Source organism: Nelumbo nucifera, chromosome 2 (genome assembly GCF_055504915.1).
Source record: "Nelumbo nucifera cultivar China Antique chromosome 2, China Antique-T2T, whole genome shotgun sequence".
NCBI lineage: Eukaryota > Viridiplantae > Streptophyta > Magnoliopsida > Proteales > Nelumbonaceae > Nelumbo > Nelumbo nucifera.
In genome coordinates this window covers 22,129,714-22,145,510 of record NC_142650.1, presented here as the reverse complement: position 1 = coordinate 22,145,510, position 15,797 = coordinate 22,129,714, and the positions used below count along the sequence as shown (strand labels likewise).

The 15,797-nt window shown below is 36.0% G+C and overlaps 2 protein-coding genes across 2 annotated transcripts; one reads left to right on the top strand and one right to left on the bottom strand.

Annotated features, from left to right (window-relative positions):
* The first annotated feature begins 3,947 nt into the window (after positions 1-3,947).
* On the top strand, positions 3,948-5,095 carry LOC104595179 (dynein light chain 1, cytoplasmic-like). The gene is made up of 2 exons (XM_010255793.3): positions 3,948-4,430; positions 4,563-5,095. The coding sequence occupies exons 1-2, from the start codon at positions 4,293-4,295 to the stop codon at positions 4,725-4,727; spliced, it is 303 nt and encodes a 100-aa protein (XP_010254095.1). The 5' UTR covers positions 3,948-4,292; the 3' UTR covers positions 4,728-5,095.
* Positions 5,096-6,397: 1,302 nt separating this feature from the next.
* Positions 6,398-10,610, bottom strand: LOC104595178 (glyoxylate/hydroxypyruvate/pyruvate reductase 2KGR). Its single transcript, XM_010255792.3, has 2 exons — positions 10,049-10,610; positions 6,398-7,071 (listed from the first exon to the last, which is right to left on the bottom strand). The coding sequence occupies exons 1-2, from the start codon at positions 10,469-10,471 to the stop codon at positions 6,553-6,555; spliced, it is 942 nt and encodes a 313-aa protein (XP_010254094.1). The 5' UTR covers positions 10,472-10,610; the 3' UTR covers positions 6,398-6,552.
* Between the last annotated feature and the right edge of the window lie 5,187 nt (positions 10,611-15,797).

Genomic DNA, 15,797 nt, shown 5'->3' with positions numbered 1-15,797 from the left:
TAAAAATGAGTATTTTAATCAATGTTTTAGAAATTGGACTAGGTCAGACAATAGAACCATTTAGCCCAGGAACTGGTCAGGTCACTGGTTTTGTTTTGGCCTTGAATTGTGATTTAAAAAAACCATTGAAAATGGTTAGAGAATTGCTTATCTGGGCGATTTAATCGTCAAAATGTTCAACTCGATTAACAATTCTTGGGTTACTTTCAAAATAATTCTAAAATGTTTATTTATTTTAAAAATAGAAATTAGAAAATAAAAAAAAATGATAAAAGAAACTCTAATGTCTCAAAATCTTATTCGATTATTCCCAATGGCCAAAATTAGTTAGGGTTTTTAGTTATTCTATTTTAATTTTGAGTTTTCTCATTTCAGTTGTTCTTTTTAAGTTGTAACAACAAAAAATTGCAACTCCAATGAAAAAATTGAAAAATCAATGCAAGAGATGAGAGATTAAACATCCATCTTATATTAAAATATGATACACCAATGAAGCAAATGATTCATGATTTTAGAGTGATTTAGATAGATGAGAGAGATGTAAGAAGAGGGCAAACGGTGTTGTAGCGGCGGTGATGATGAACAAGGAGATAGCCGCTGCCACCAATTCCTTCTTCTTCTTCTTAGGGAAAATAGTTCTACAACAATGTTCAATGAATATGGTGACAACCACCTCCGACGACGCATCTTTCTCTTCTTCTTCTTCTCTTTCTTTTTTTCTCACTTCTCAACTTTAACCAACCGTCTCTTTTTCAAAGTCTCACACTCACCTCTCATAATAATGTATATATACGGTGAACTTTAGCCTAATCATAACCTAATGGTCAAAATAAAAAGCTACATTGTATTTTACATCTTACCGATTTGGCTCGCTCAAACTGGATGGTTGAACTGTTGACTTGAAAACCAGAAGCCAAAGCGGTTCCGTTTCTAGATCGATTTTTAAAATCTTGATTTTAGTCAAAAGAAAGTTCCACAATCTTATCTATATTTTTAATAGCAGTATAAATCTAGAATTATAGATGTGTTCAAAATTTTCTATAATTTTTTTATATTTTTGTGTGTAAAAATAATTGTAGTATGTCACACTTACTTTTTGTTTAATATGATATTACACATGTGCCTGAAAGTTTTTTTCAAAATTTATGTATTTTTATATTTTATTAATTTTTATTATTTATTTATGACATTAAAGGTTAAGACATTTAACCCAAAGGTTAAACTATTTATTATTAATTTTTATATTTCATTTTTGGTTAGTTTTAAATTATGTATTTCATTTTCATTATCAATAAAAAACATTCTTGTTTATTACACTTATTTTTTTAATTTGATTAATAAAATATCATTAATGTGTCTAATTTTTCTATATTTTTTTGTAATTTTCTATCTTTATTTCTATATTAAAAATTTTATTACCTAATTATGACTTCATAGGTTGACCAATTTGATTTGGACTGTTGAATTGCTTAGCCACCACTCAAATAAAGAACGATTTTGTTTTTGAATCAGCTTTTAAATATATGGTTTATATTGTTAAAAATATTGACATTGATCTAATTAGTAGCATTTATTAGTGAAAAATAACTTAAAAAATAGAATTTAATAAGAAAAAAATGGAATTTAATAACTTAAGTATTGGACTTAATGAGAGAGAATTAATTGAGGTGGAAAGTAATAATTGAAGTTATATTTACCATTAAGGATGGATTAAATACACAAATAAGGCCATTATAGTAGCCATTAAAGCTATAATAAAATGACTTGTATATCATTTCTCAAACAAAGAAATAAATGATAATTTTAGTCCAAAAAAAGTTTCACACTACATTCACACTTCTATATATAGTATAGATTTAGTATTAAGCAACTTGGGTAGACATTACCTGGTAATGTTGTGTATCATACAATCATCATTATTTCATATGGATGAAACAAGTAATCAGTTAAATATTAAAAATACACGTAACCAATTAAATATTAATATAAGTGGTTAAACTAAATGTAAATTAAGTAATACATCTATCTTATAAAATTAGTATTTAGGCATATAACTTATCAATATTAATATTATTGGTTAAGTATGTTGATGTTGTCTGGGCTGAAGTGGATGAGTAACAAAGATGAGTTGGACTGGTTCAACGACCCTGCACACATGGAAGTTAGGAGACCACATCTCCGCCCTACAAGGGGCCGCCCCACAACACCCTACAACACACTCCCACCGTGTATTGGGATTATCTCCCAATAATGACATCATCGGGACTGGCATTATCATCAGGAGATGTTCCCAATATACGACAGAGATGTATTGTGGGGCATTGTGGGGTGGTTCCTTGTGGGGCGGAGATATGAACTCAAGAGTTAGAGGTCCCCACTATGATGCTCAAGTCACTAAGAGAGTAAGGTGGTTGGCAAGCTGAACTGATCTTAGCCATGTGAGTTCAAGAGCTCAAGTGTGCAAGAGAGCAATAAGGCTTAAAGAGCTTACTAGAGAGAATAAAGAGAGGTTAGCTTAAGGAGTGTGCCATTATATACCTGTTGGGGGGCATTTGCCACATGCCATGGGACAAGGAGTTTGAGGTCATTAGTGCCAACCTTAGAACAAGACAAGTTCGGCTAGCGTTTGCCATGTGTCCTGGTCCTACGTGAGACTTGTGGCATGCACCAACATTACCCTTGTGGTTAAATAAAGTCATGCCACATTTGACTAATTGCCGGTCCCAGGCCTGGCTGTCACCTCTCTAAGTAGTCCATGTGGCAGTCAATTCAGACCTAATTTTTGACCCCATCACATATAATTTATTTAAATTAAATTCATAAGTCTTTTGAATATCCATGTACTTTATTTCTAAGATTTATCATTTATGATTTTTCTAGAATTTTATAATAATATTAGCTAATATTTATATATTATTGTATATTTGATTATGAACCATTAAAATATGCAATTCTTATATATATATATATATATGCCATTTAATATTTATATTTCATGTTTTTAATATAATTTTTCATTTATATCCGTGTGTATAAAAAGCATATCTTAATAAATCTCTTAAAATTAATTTTCTAATACATTTTACGTTTTCAATACTTTGAACCTCGAACAAAACTTTATTCCATTACTGGACATGACTTAATGATAAGAATGATTATGTTTCACCACCTGGCTATTACATGACCAAATCACATCACTTGCACTTAACTTTTAAGGAACTCTCATCGTTGTGGCTTCCTCCTCTCCATCTCCCCAGCGTTATCCATTCTTTGAACCATGCCGTATGGTATATTGGTATCAGTTTAAACTTTTAACATTAAACCTACCGACTTAAACGACTGTAGTCCAACAGTAGCCAAACAGCCTCCAACTCCAAGGAAGTTGCTTTAAGTCATCCAAGCTTTGTAGCAGCTGACGTGGCAGCACAATGTAGTGCTTTGGATTAAACAAAATTATCTTGAGACAGAAGTCTCGGTGGGACATGTTTGGAGGGGTATCTATCTATCTCTCTAAGATTTTTACACTTTTTTTTTTCTGGGAGTGGGGCCACTGGGGACTGGGGGCAGAGGGCATCAAAATGACGAATATGCCCTTCTCCCCTTGCATTCTAGATACTTCTTTATTTATTTATTTGTTTATTTGGAAGCACCAGATTCTTCTAGTTCTGTTCCTACTTTCTACAGTGTGATGATGCCCAGGAAAGGCCAACCTGATCTCATCACAGCCGTTTGATCAGGCAATAGAAAACTCAAGGGCCTGGCAAAGCTAATTGATAGACCGTCGTTTAGGTCTACCTTTCTTCATTTCTTGTGGGTGTGAGGATCTGGTCTAGTAAAGCCAATTCGACTACAATCTTTCTTACTAAATCCCATTAAATCATTGTTTTAACCCATTATTTTTCTGCTTCATCGTCTTTATCCTACGAATCATTAGTTTATTAGTACTTTTATTACATCGTTGAAGATGAAAAAGAGAGAGAGAGGAGAGAGAGAGAGACTGAGATTCCTCTCCAAGTCTCCATTATAAATTTATAATAAAGCTAAAGACCCCCAGAAATGGGAAGGGAGGGAGGAAAGAAAGGAACAAAAGGTTGGGTTTTGTGTCAGCAACAAAGTTTTCAATAAAGCATTAAATCTTTTCTGGGTTTTCTGTAACATTTGGAAGGCAGTGAAGAAGAGAGACAGAGGCTCATCTGTTTTCTGGTTTCTTCTTCTGCTTTCCTTTCATTTAGAAGAGATCGAGACAACGAGAACCCTTGGTGGGTTTCATAGAGCAGAGAGGAGAGGAGAAGATGTTGGAAGGCAAAGCTCTGATAGAAGACACAGACATGCCTGTGAAGATGCAGATACAGGCCATGAGTTCTGCTTCCCAAGCGCTTGATCTCTACGACGTTTTTGACTGCAAATCCATTGCTGCCCACATAAAAAAGGTGACACTTCATACCATCTACAGCCCTTTTTTCTCCTTTTTTTTTATATGGAAACAGAAAAAAGAAGAAGAAGAAATCGTTTCATGCAGCATGTCTATGCTTTTCCTGAACTTTTGGTTCCAATGGTCACAGGAATTCGATACGACTTATGGATCTGGGTGGCAATGCGTTGTGGGTTCCAACTTTGGTTGTTTCTTCACTCATTCTCAGGGGACTTTCATCTATTTTGCCCTGGAGACCCTCAAATTCCTCATCTTCAAAGGCGCCTCTTCAGCTCCTGCTATTTCTGGAAACTAAATACTATGCTGAGAAGTAAATATTATCAACCACTGTAACTCCTCTACCAGTTACTCTGTTCCTTTTTTTCCTTCTGTCTTTTCCTTTTTTTTCGTTCTTTTTGTGAATCAGTGCAGGGAGAAATATCAAATGAAAGGGAAAGTAAGGAAAAAGAGAGAGGGGGATGAAGAGATTATCAAGGAGATAATCCCACAGATGCCCACTTGGGATCTTTGGGTTCTCCTTGCATTTATTGTAATCAGACTAAATCAGTATCTCTGTAAGGCTCTTTGAAGGAGCAATTATGGTGCCTTGTGCATGTAGGAGTAGGATGTACAAATGATCTGCTAGTGGTTAAAATGTCTTTATCATCTTCACTTTCTGTGAAACTTCAAAGTTCAAATGGATGATTCTCTCTCTCTCTCCTCCATTATCAATTTTAGTGGTTAATGCATGTTGAGAAGATATAACCAATGGACTTGAGAGGATGTGACTCTGTAACTCCTACTGGTTAAGCCATTCGGGCAGTCAGATCACGGGTTGGATTGGACATTTCTAACTGCAACAATGAACAACGAAATGGTCTGGCTTAAAGCTTTTTTATTTATCGACCAATCAAAACTTGGACCCGACTGGGACCAACTTCTGTGTCCTGGCGATTGGCTAACATTAATATGTCAAGAATTGTCAAACCAGGCACAGTGTTTGGTCACTGCTTGTATCCAATTTCCTCACCTGTGTGCCCAAAAGAAAGAAGACTCGACCTTGGTGGGTGGGCTGGGCAGTAGTTCAGTATCAGTACACCAAGCCACAAAAGACCCCGGCACGAATCAAATAATGCAAACTCATCTCCACATGGAACAAAAGAACGTCAGATCCGACGCTGCATCTTTATCTTGAAATTGACGTCTCTCTCTCTCACACAATCTCAGGGCTGTTTCCTATTTGGGCATCAGGAGCGTCGGTGGTGGAATCACATGCATCCCATTTGGCTATTCCATCCAAATTTTCATTCAGTTCACGGGATTCCCTCGCAACTGCATTCCAGATTTCCAGTTAGCTAGATTAGTGCTGGGTTCACAGTTAGGCTGCAGCAGTTATGCTTACCAAAATCAATGGTTGAGAAGCTTGCCAACTGATTCCAATTACTTCTGTTGAATCTGGATTTGAAAGGCAATGAGTCCGGACCATCGAGCTTTCTCGCATGGTACATTGCCCATATTCATAAACCTGCAATCCCCAGCGTATGAATCCATCCTTTTCTAATTCATTAAGCCTGTTCATGATATAGATAGATATCGAGTGTTGAGAGTTGTGTATTCTAAGCCCATACTTGAGCCCGATATATACAATAGAACTAACCACACTCCACAACCCAGGAGTTGGGATCATTCTGGCAAGGCTCTAGAGTTGAATTTCCCATTCAGCACAATACTTAAGATGCCCAGAATGCCTACTGATTTGTGTTTTGAAATTTCACCTATAGCTGTTGTTGTGGTTGATCAATGTGGTGGTTCTGCCGGAACCACAGTTGCCAAACACTGATTATCGATTGAGCTGCCTGAATCGGCTCCCTTGCGAGGTTCAAAATATCAATAGTTTGATACCTATCAGCCCATATTGGGCGTATCGATATTTTGAACCTTGCTGCCATGAGAGCATGGAGTTCTGCCATATCAGAACCTATATTCTTTATTCTTTACTTTCTCTTATTCTATTTCAGATAACAATAGTAAAAAACAATACTGTTCTTACAGAGATGAAGTTTACTAAGATGTGTCCAAATGAAATATGAGTCCAGAATACCTACAAGAGAGTAATGTAGCTTCGTGGCAAGCTAAAAATCTCAAACTACAGGTGTAATGAGAGGCTTGTTCAGAAAGTGGGCTTCCAGGTTGCGTATCACAAGATCCGCCATGTCCTTGCGCGTTTCCACGGTGCCACTACCGACGTGGGGAAGTAGAACCACATTTTCTAGATCGAACAGTTGCTCCGGTACATGAGGCTCATGCTCGAATACATCCAGCCCAGCCCCAGCCAACCGCCCTTCAACCAGCGCAGACACCAGCTCTGCCTCATCGACGTGTGGACCACGCCCGATGTTTATGATGACGCCCTTTGGACCTAATGCATCAATCACTTCACGGTTCACAATGTGGCGTGTTTCTTCTGTTAGAGGACAAGCAACTACGAGTATATCGCAGTTGGCTGCCAATTCCACTACGCTTGGATAGTATTTGTAGTTTATATTCGGTTTCTTCGACCTGGAGTAATAACTGATCGGGCACCCAAATGCTTCAGCTCTTTTTGCAATTCCTGAGCCAATCCTGCCCAGTCCCAGAATGCCTACTGTTTTGCCACTGAACTGCCAACGCATAAGAAACATGAGGTGAGCAAAATAGATAATTCAATACAAATTTAACATCTTTCAGATGGCTCTTCTGATGAATCTAATGAAGAATTTGAACTCTGCTGAATGCTAGTTCTGAAGCAGGTTAGGCCTTAGACAGTTGTCTTCTACTGTTGTTTTATGTGATTGTGAAAACAGTGTATAATAATTTTATACACTTTGACCATTACAGGGTTTTCTTTCTTTGTTTCCTTTCTTTTTGATTTGTATGTTATTATAAACTTATGCCCAGTCTCACTGTTAGACAAATCAGTTTTAAAAAAGCCTGTTGTCTATGTTAAACAGTGAATACAACTGAACTATTTTATTACTATCATATGTTGATTCAAATGCATAAAGATAAAAATGTATTCCGATACTGCAAGTGCCACCAATTTAAAATGGTAATATTATTGAATGATGCGACATGTCCTCTCTGCATTAATATGTAAAAAGTCTTGGCAACGGAACAGGTAGAACTCTGTCACCCCTCAACAATCCACCCCAACAATAGAGCTCACAACTGACGGAAAGACATCCTGATATGAATAAATTTTCTGTAGTAAGTCCTACCTCATCACATTTCCATGGGCATTAGGTCATAAAGCTATAAAATAAAATAGAACTATGGAATACACTTAATAGATTCAGGAAGGAAATTCTTAATGCTTAACCATCATTTATATTTGTAACTAGGTAAAATGGATATTGTCAAATGAAATACCAGCGGAGTTCAATTTTTTGAACCCCTCAAATTGCTACAACTATTGTGAATAATGACTACCAGTAATTAACTCTGAAAAATTACTTAACAAAGTTAAGCTTTGGGTGTTACAGAATACCAATTCCCCTTGGAGCTAGGAAAAAACACCATGTAAAATGCTACAGGTGATAGTATAGAATTTAATATTGAGTTCACTTATTCCTAGCACTACAAATGCTAAGATGCTAAATTATTGTAGGCAACGTTGTGGAGTGGATATTGATGTTCGAGGCTTTGTTGTATTAAATGGCGTATTGTACTGCTGACCAATTTCACAAGATGGTATTCTTGTTGTTGAGCACCTAGTATGGTGTTTTTGTTTCCTCCATAAAGAGGTCAGGCTTATGATAATGTCATACAATTGTACCTTCAGCTCTTTCCCAGAGATAAATAAAATTCTGATCGGTAAGTTAGCAAAAGTCATCTGCAACCATTGCCCCTTCCTCCAACACTGAACTCCAACCAATAGCACATGAAGGACGAAAAATCTGATGCCTTTGAGAAGGTAATCACAACCTTCAGGGGTTGCTTTCCAATTCCTTAACCCATCTAATAGTATTCATGAAATACCCTTCAACAAGAAGCAATGAGAGTTACAGCAAGCAATCAAACAGGTAGAACTCTGTCACCTCAGCTTTGGTCAAGTCTTAATCCTCATCACTAACAGGTACTCTAACCCCCCCCCCCCCCCACCTCCAATTGATACAAATCCAATCCTTCAGCCTCTAATGGCCTGTGGTTGGCAAAAGAACTACTTTGAACCCTAACCAGGCATCTTCCATAGACTTGTGATTAGCCAATAGGAGCAAAGGTGTCAAGGGAAGACTGCAAAATTGCAATATCATTTTACCACAACTCAATGCAAGCAATGCTCTGAAAGCACTATCCAGCTCTCCAAATTTGCAGAACCATGTTATCAGTTGAATTTGATTAATCAGTAAATCAATCAAGACAAGATATAGGATGAAGTTGTAGAATAGATGACCTATTCTTTTAGAATTGTTACATTTTCCTTCCCCTAGCAGAAAACTTTTAGAACAAAAACATATTTATAGCAAATAATTGCTTCTATGGGCAAAAAATATCTCAAATTTTCAAATGTCGTGAAAGAAACCAAAAAGAAACTTAAAAAATAATGCAAATTGAGAACAATACACATGATTTAATGTGGTTTGGCATTTTGTGCCTACATCAATGGAAGAACCCTGTGAAACTCACTATTCTCAATCAAATGTATACAATCCAAACAAACAAGTTGATCACTAGCTTGTCCTTTTAATACAAGACACCTTTCATCACGAAACCTCTTGTTCATGTAACAAGGATACCCAATTCTTTAAAAATGACGATGTCATGTAGTATTTAGAACAACATCAATGAATATATATGCTTCTGCTTTTCCAAAACTACATTAGATAATTTTCCCAGATATACATATGATCTGAATGGAGTGCATTGACAAAATCAAGGTAGTTGGTGGAATACTTAGATCAATAAAAAAGACAGAAACCAGGAGCAACTAATTCCATGCACATGAGAAGAAACATTCAACCATGAATACAGCATTTTGTTTAGTACCAGAAGGTTTGTCCATATGTTAAATATTGAAGTCACATACATTCAGACAGATATGCTCACATCTGCGTAAAACCTTTAAGCTTGATATCATTTTATGCGTAATGGTGGAAACTTATGTTCTACAGAAAACAGCAGAAAAATATATGAAATTCCAAACAAGAAGAAGAGGAAATAAATCTCAAGAAAACCAATTAACCTCATTGCTACGCGTAGGAAAAATAAATCTTTTATATCCATATCTTATATAGTTATATTTCAAGGGAAAGTGACAGATGACAATCTCGGTTGCTATTAGAAGAAATACATTTGCAAATAATGACAAACCATGTTAAATTAATCTTTTTGGTACGAATATTTCATAAAATGTTACATCTATCAATTGGAACTCAAGATTCATGCCTCAATTGTTCATCACCAAATTATCCTAAAAAAAATGTTCATCACCAAATAAGAAGAGGATGTACAACTTCTAGTTCACAAAAATAACTGATAAAGAAAACTGAAATGATTAACCAATTCTTCTCTTTGCTAATCGAATAATTAAACTAGGAAAGCAAAAGAAAAAGAAACCCAGGATAGTGAAAAATAGAACAAGAAGAAATATTTGCAGACCTTGGTAGTCAGTTTAAAGTCCCCTTTGATCCACGACCCGCCCCTGACGTAACGATCGCAAGCACAGATCCCCCTGAGCACCGCCAAAATCAAAGCCAATGCTAAATCAGCAACATCGTCGGTGAGAACATCGGGGGTATTGGTAACCCTAACCCCTCTCTCCTTGCACTTCACCAAATCGACCTTATCCAACCCAACGCTAAAATTTGATACTATCTCCAGCTTGGGCAACAAATCAATCATCGCAGCATCGCAGCCGACACTCGCGTTCCCCACGACCGCTCTTATCGAAAGTGAATTCTTGTTCAGAAACTCCTTCTTCTCCGGGGATTCCCAAAACCTGAAGAGCTTGAATCGCTTGTCGAGCTCTTCCTCCAGGTATGCCGAGATGGGGCTGGTCATCAGGACGCCAATGGTTTCCATCTTTGGTAATAAATGAATACAGAAGAAGAACAGGCAATTACAATTAGGGCTCCGTTTGCTCCCACTGTTCCTCCTCAGTCCTCGCCTCTTCTACTATTCTCGTCACTACCTGGTGTCCAGTGATTTTGGTTCTTCAGATAAAGTTGGAGTACGAGGAATCTTTGTACGTCGGATTGTAATTTCGGAGTTGTGCACCCGCTCATTTTCGGGCGATATCTCTGTGTATCGGACGCGAATCACTGAGTTGTTTCGGAGTTGTAATTCGGTTTTGAACCGAAAAAAACCGAATTTTTTATAACCGATCTACTGTAGGCAAAAATCGAACCGAAATCGAAATTGGTTGGAAACTTGGAACCGATCAAACCGAACCAAAATTTTATTTGACTATTTCGGTTATTTTAGTTAAAAACTGAAATAAAATTCCAAAACAGAAAAGAAGAAAAAGAAGAAAAAGAAGAAGATTTTAAAATTATGTAGCGAATGAACTCTCTCGCTGGCATGTTCGAATTTGTTTTAGAACTTAGACTGACCACTGACACTGAGTCACTGACATGTTCAAGAAGGAAAAGGAAGCCTGAAACTTACTCTTTTTAGGCTGCGTTTGTTTTCGGTGGAAATAAGAACCGGGGTAAACTTTACACCGCGGTTCGAATTTGTTAACGTTTGTTTTAGATGTTCTTTTACACCGTAAATAGAGGCAAAACTCCGCTGATGGTGAATTTTACATCGAGAATGGCTGGAAAGTTTCCATCGATAAAATCGATGTAAAACTTCATCGTCTTCTCTATCGGTGTAAATGGCAATGCTCGTACCTCCTCTTAGCCACTACAACGGTCAATTAACACCGGCGTTTCCACCATTTTTCCCGATCAACTCATTGCTCGTACATCCTCTCAGCGATGTTGTAGATATGACTGTTCCACCATTTTTTCCGATCTAAGGAATGGATTCGAGAAACAGATGCCTCAGATTTTTCTCACCGTCCTTCGATCTCATAATGGTATTTTCTCACCATGTGGCACTGGTAGGACGAATTGGCTGAAGTTCCAAAGGTGAAATGGTGGTATGGAGAGATTTTTGGGGATTTGGGTTTTGGTCTTCATGTTTGTCTCCATTGAAATCTTGACTAAGTTTCTGTGGTAATTTTCTTTTCCTTTTGTTTGTCTTCTTCTCAAAGTCAATGATTGTGTTCTAATGTTCCTCTATTAGAAATTTGCACAATTGTAATAATCGCAACAGGAGCTGGTCCCTTAGTTTTGTTTTTGTTTGGGTTTGTGGTTTCTAATCTAGGACTTTCTGTTGCTTTTTATTACTTCAGTGAAATTAAGGGAGTTTGTTTAGTAATTTCAGTTTAGATTTTCTTTGTTGCTTACGAGTTTAGTATTTCTTATTTTTTAAAGTCCAGTTGGAATTATCATATCCCGAGTTTGGAGACTGAGATGTGCTAGAAATGTTCGTTCAATCAATCTGATCCCACTGGTAAATGTTTTTATTTGATAAATTGAAGCTCATCTTTAATTATTTTTCAAACCCTAAAAATGTAATGTTTATTCTACAATTTATTTTGAACCTGACCGTAGAAGTCCTAAATCTGATGGATGTGGTCAATAAAGATTCACATTACTTTCTTGTGTATTTTGTTAGCATAGCTATGCTTTGGTAGTTGGGTTTCTAGGGTGAAGCTTCCGGAGGCTATTAACAGCTCTGCATGGAGTGCAACAAAGAGGCTACCAGTACCACTGTTGGAACTTCAGCATCTGAGGAACAGAGCATATCAAACTCTGTTTTTTTATTTGCATTATTTCTTCTCTTGCAGGTTGCTAGTGAACATCAAAGAAGATGTTAAATTTTTTGGAGTTGGTTCAAACAAGATCTTAAAATTCAAGTGAACATCAAAGAAGTAAGGAAGGCTTATGTGTGTCTTGTTGGGCTGTTTTCTTTCCCTTGCTGCTTTGGGTTATAGTAGTAAGGCAAGGGTGGCATTGAAGGGTGGAATTGGGTTGAAGTTTTAATTGTTTGTAGTGTGGGTTTTGGATTTCTTGGGCCTGTAGTGTGGGTTATTATTATTATTATTATTTTTTTTTTTTTGTGGGAGTTGTTTTCTTTCTCTCTCTCTCTCTCTCTCTCCCTCGTGGCTTCTAGTCACTCTCCTTGTTTCTTTTCCTTTTTATTTTAATAAAATCTTTTTTATTTTATTACCAGAAAAATAAATAAACATGTAAGCATATAAGATCTACACCCATTCAAAACTTAAAGGATCATTGTTCTTTTGACTTTGTTTTGCCATTCATTGGTCAATTGTTTGTAGTGTGGGTTTTGGATTTCTTGGGCCTGTAGTGTGGGTTATTATTATTATTATTATTTTTATTTTTTTTTTGTGGGAGTTGTTTTCTTGCTCTCTCTCTCTCTCCCTCGTGGCTTCTAGTCACTCTCCTTGTTTCTTTTCCTTTTTATTTTAATAAAATCTTTTTTATTTTATTACCAGAAAAATAAATAAACATGTAAGCATATAAGATCTACACCCATTCAAAACTTAAAGGATCATTGTTCTTTTGACTTTGTTTTGCCATTCATTGGTCAATTCTATTTTCCACTTTCTGGATTTACTGTTTCTGCTTAGTCTTATGACCAACAAGCCATCTTATTTTCTTCTTGGATCTGAGGAAAAACTCAAGCTGCAAGCCATAAGAAATCAAGGGTAACGAATTTATATCTGTGCTATTCTTCATCTTCTTTTACTAGACGTTTTGTTCATCAACTTGTTCTTTGTTGGTGATTGCTGTTTATGTGTCCCTTATAAAAAGCATGTGGATTCAAAATTAAATACATCTCACTTGATTGGTGATTAAAAATCTATTGTTTGGTAGAGGCACAAACAGCTTTGACACTATGCCATTTAGGGGGCAGTGAAGAGAAACGTATGGAACCCAATGCCAGTTTATATATTATAAGCTTTATTTGGGATTTTTGAAAGAACTGTTTGGACAGTGGGTTTTAAGATGTATATCATGATGCATTTAGGAAATGTATGAATACAATGAAGTGATTATGATATGCATGAATACACCAGGGGAAATCGTATTAGAACCAAAAATGCATCAGTGATACTGAATTTGAGGTTCAAATGGATAAATGCATGAAAAATACAAAATTTTAATTGATTTTTTCTTGATTGGCCCAAAATGCTATGCTAAAATCCCCTTGTTTTTTTTCCCTTGAATGAATGCAGAAATTTATCACAGCCTATGATACTTTGGATGCATATACATAGAGTATTAGATGGTTAAGTTGGTAGCAAGTATATGGTTTTTGAGATCTGTTGACTGTATGGTTGGTTATACACTTATACTAGATGTGGTAATTGCTGTCATATTAGTTGGTTATTCACAGAGCCAAATGATCTTTCATCAATTGTGAATACTGTTGGATAGAATTCAATAAAACATTGGAATTTATCTCTGTATTGAAAGTTCAAAGTTTAGATTTTCAATAATATTATTGCTCCTGAGAAGACTTTTCTGACTGGGTTAGTTGACTCATGGATTACCTATCAATTCAAAATCAGTCAAATCACTAGTGAAAGCATGCCAAGGATGGAGTAAAATTGGTGAACTTCAACTCTCTACAAACATTCAACAGATCTAAGTAAGTTTTAGTTTTGTGGCAGCGACTGTTAGAAACTTGTGTCATTGTAAGATTCAATTGAACTACATTTTATTTGGTTCATGTGTAAACCAGCCCTTTTTTCGTGAGGGGGGACTCTCACTGAATCAATCATGGTCCCAAAAAGAGTAAATTATTAAAAAGGATGCCTCATCTTTTGACAATGCACCAAGGCAGGAATGTTTGCTGTTTATTTTTGTTTTTCTACAAAAAATATCCAAAATGCCACCAGTCGCAGACCGGGTATGTGTGTATCAGAGATCTTCAATGGCAACATTGTAATAAGATGTAAGCCCAATGGTATTTATTGCCTTTTGTTGTTAAAACATGGACACTTTAATAAAGGTGCACCGTTTTAAAAGCAACTACCACGAGCCATATCTGTGCTGCCAAACTAACATTAACTTGGTCAATGGGTATTATAGATTTTAGAGTTTCTGCCAGCTTTAGGGCCCATAAGATACTGGAGTCAACATTCAACGGCCTATAACACATCTTGGGAACATTGGTGTAAATTTTCAAAAACAATTGGTCCTAATTTCCATCTATTACTGAACCGGTTCACATTTTTCATGGGTGTAAAATTTGAATTTATACCTCAAACAAACATAGCCTTAAGTTTTTCCTTTTTACTTAGACTTTATGGTGTAGTATTTAAGTTTCCTCGTACTGAGCTGGAAAGCTTTTTGTATCGATCGACATATCAAACTATAGAAACTATCAATAATATTAAAAAATTTATATAACTTTAAAAATAAATCGATCTTTTCCGTTAACCGATTTGTGAACCATGACCAAAATGTGGGAAAATCAATTTTAGAAACCGAACACCGATTAAACCAAACCAATTAAACTGAAATCTAAACTTCGGTTCGATTTTTCGGTTTTAACCGAATTATGCTCATCTCTAGTTCACACTTCACACGGTAAGTCATAGCACATTTCTGCCACAGTATCTGAAACTTCTGGGTTTCTATATTTCAATCCGATTTTTGGCCGAGATTAGTATCTTAATACTGAACATCTGTTGTTAAATTATGAGCACTTAAATTTAGAGTAAATTGCTGAAATGTTCCCTAAAGTTTCTAGTTGTTTTTTTAGCTGAAGTTTGGTAATTGCAATCACCTCCCCTGAACATTCCCACATAGTTGCAAGTAGACCCCTTTGTTATAATCTTATAAAAAGAGACGTCAAAATGTCCAAAGTATTCGTGCAGTTACTTTTGATCAAAATGTTTATTTTCCAATTCTCTTCATATGAATCGTTTGCCCAATCCCTTTCGATCTTTTTTCTGAAATTGGTTTATTTTCCAACTTCACTCTTCATATTAATCGTTCAAATGTAAAGCTGCAACTTTAAATTCTCTATTTTTTATTATCTATAAAGTTTGTACTGTTTTTTTTTTTTTTTGTGTGTGTGTGAAGACCAGCCTCAATAGTAATTGTATGGGTATTTTGAACATTTCGTGCCTCTTTCTAGAAGCTTCTAACAAAGGTGATCTACTTACAACCGTGACAAAAAGTTCAGGGGAGGTGATTGTAATTACTAAACTTCAGGAAAGATTTTAGCAGCAGCAATCAGAAACTTCATGGGAAGTTTTAGCAATTTACCCTTATCTTTTATTACTTCAATCCATGTGGTTTTTTAAGAAAAAGACGTGATG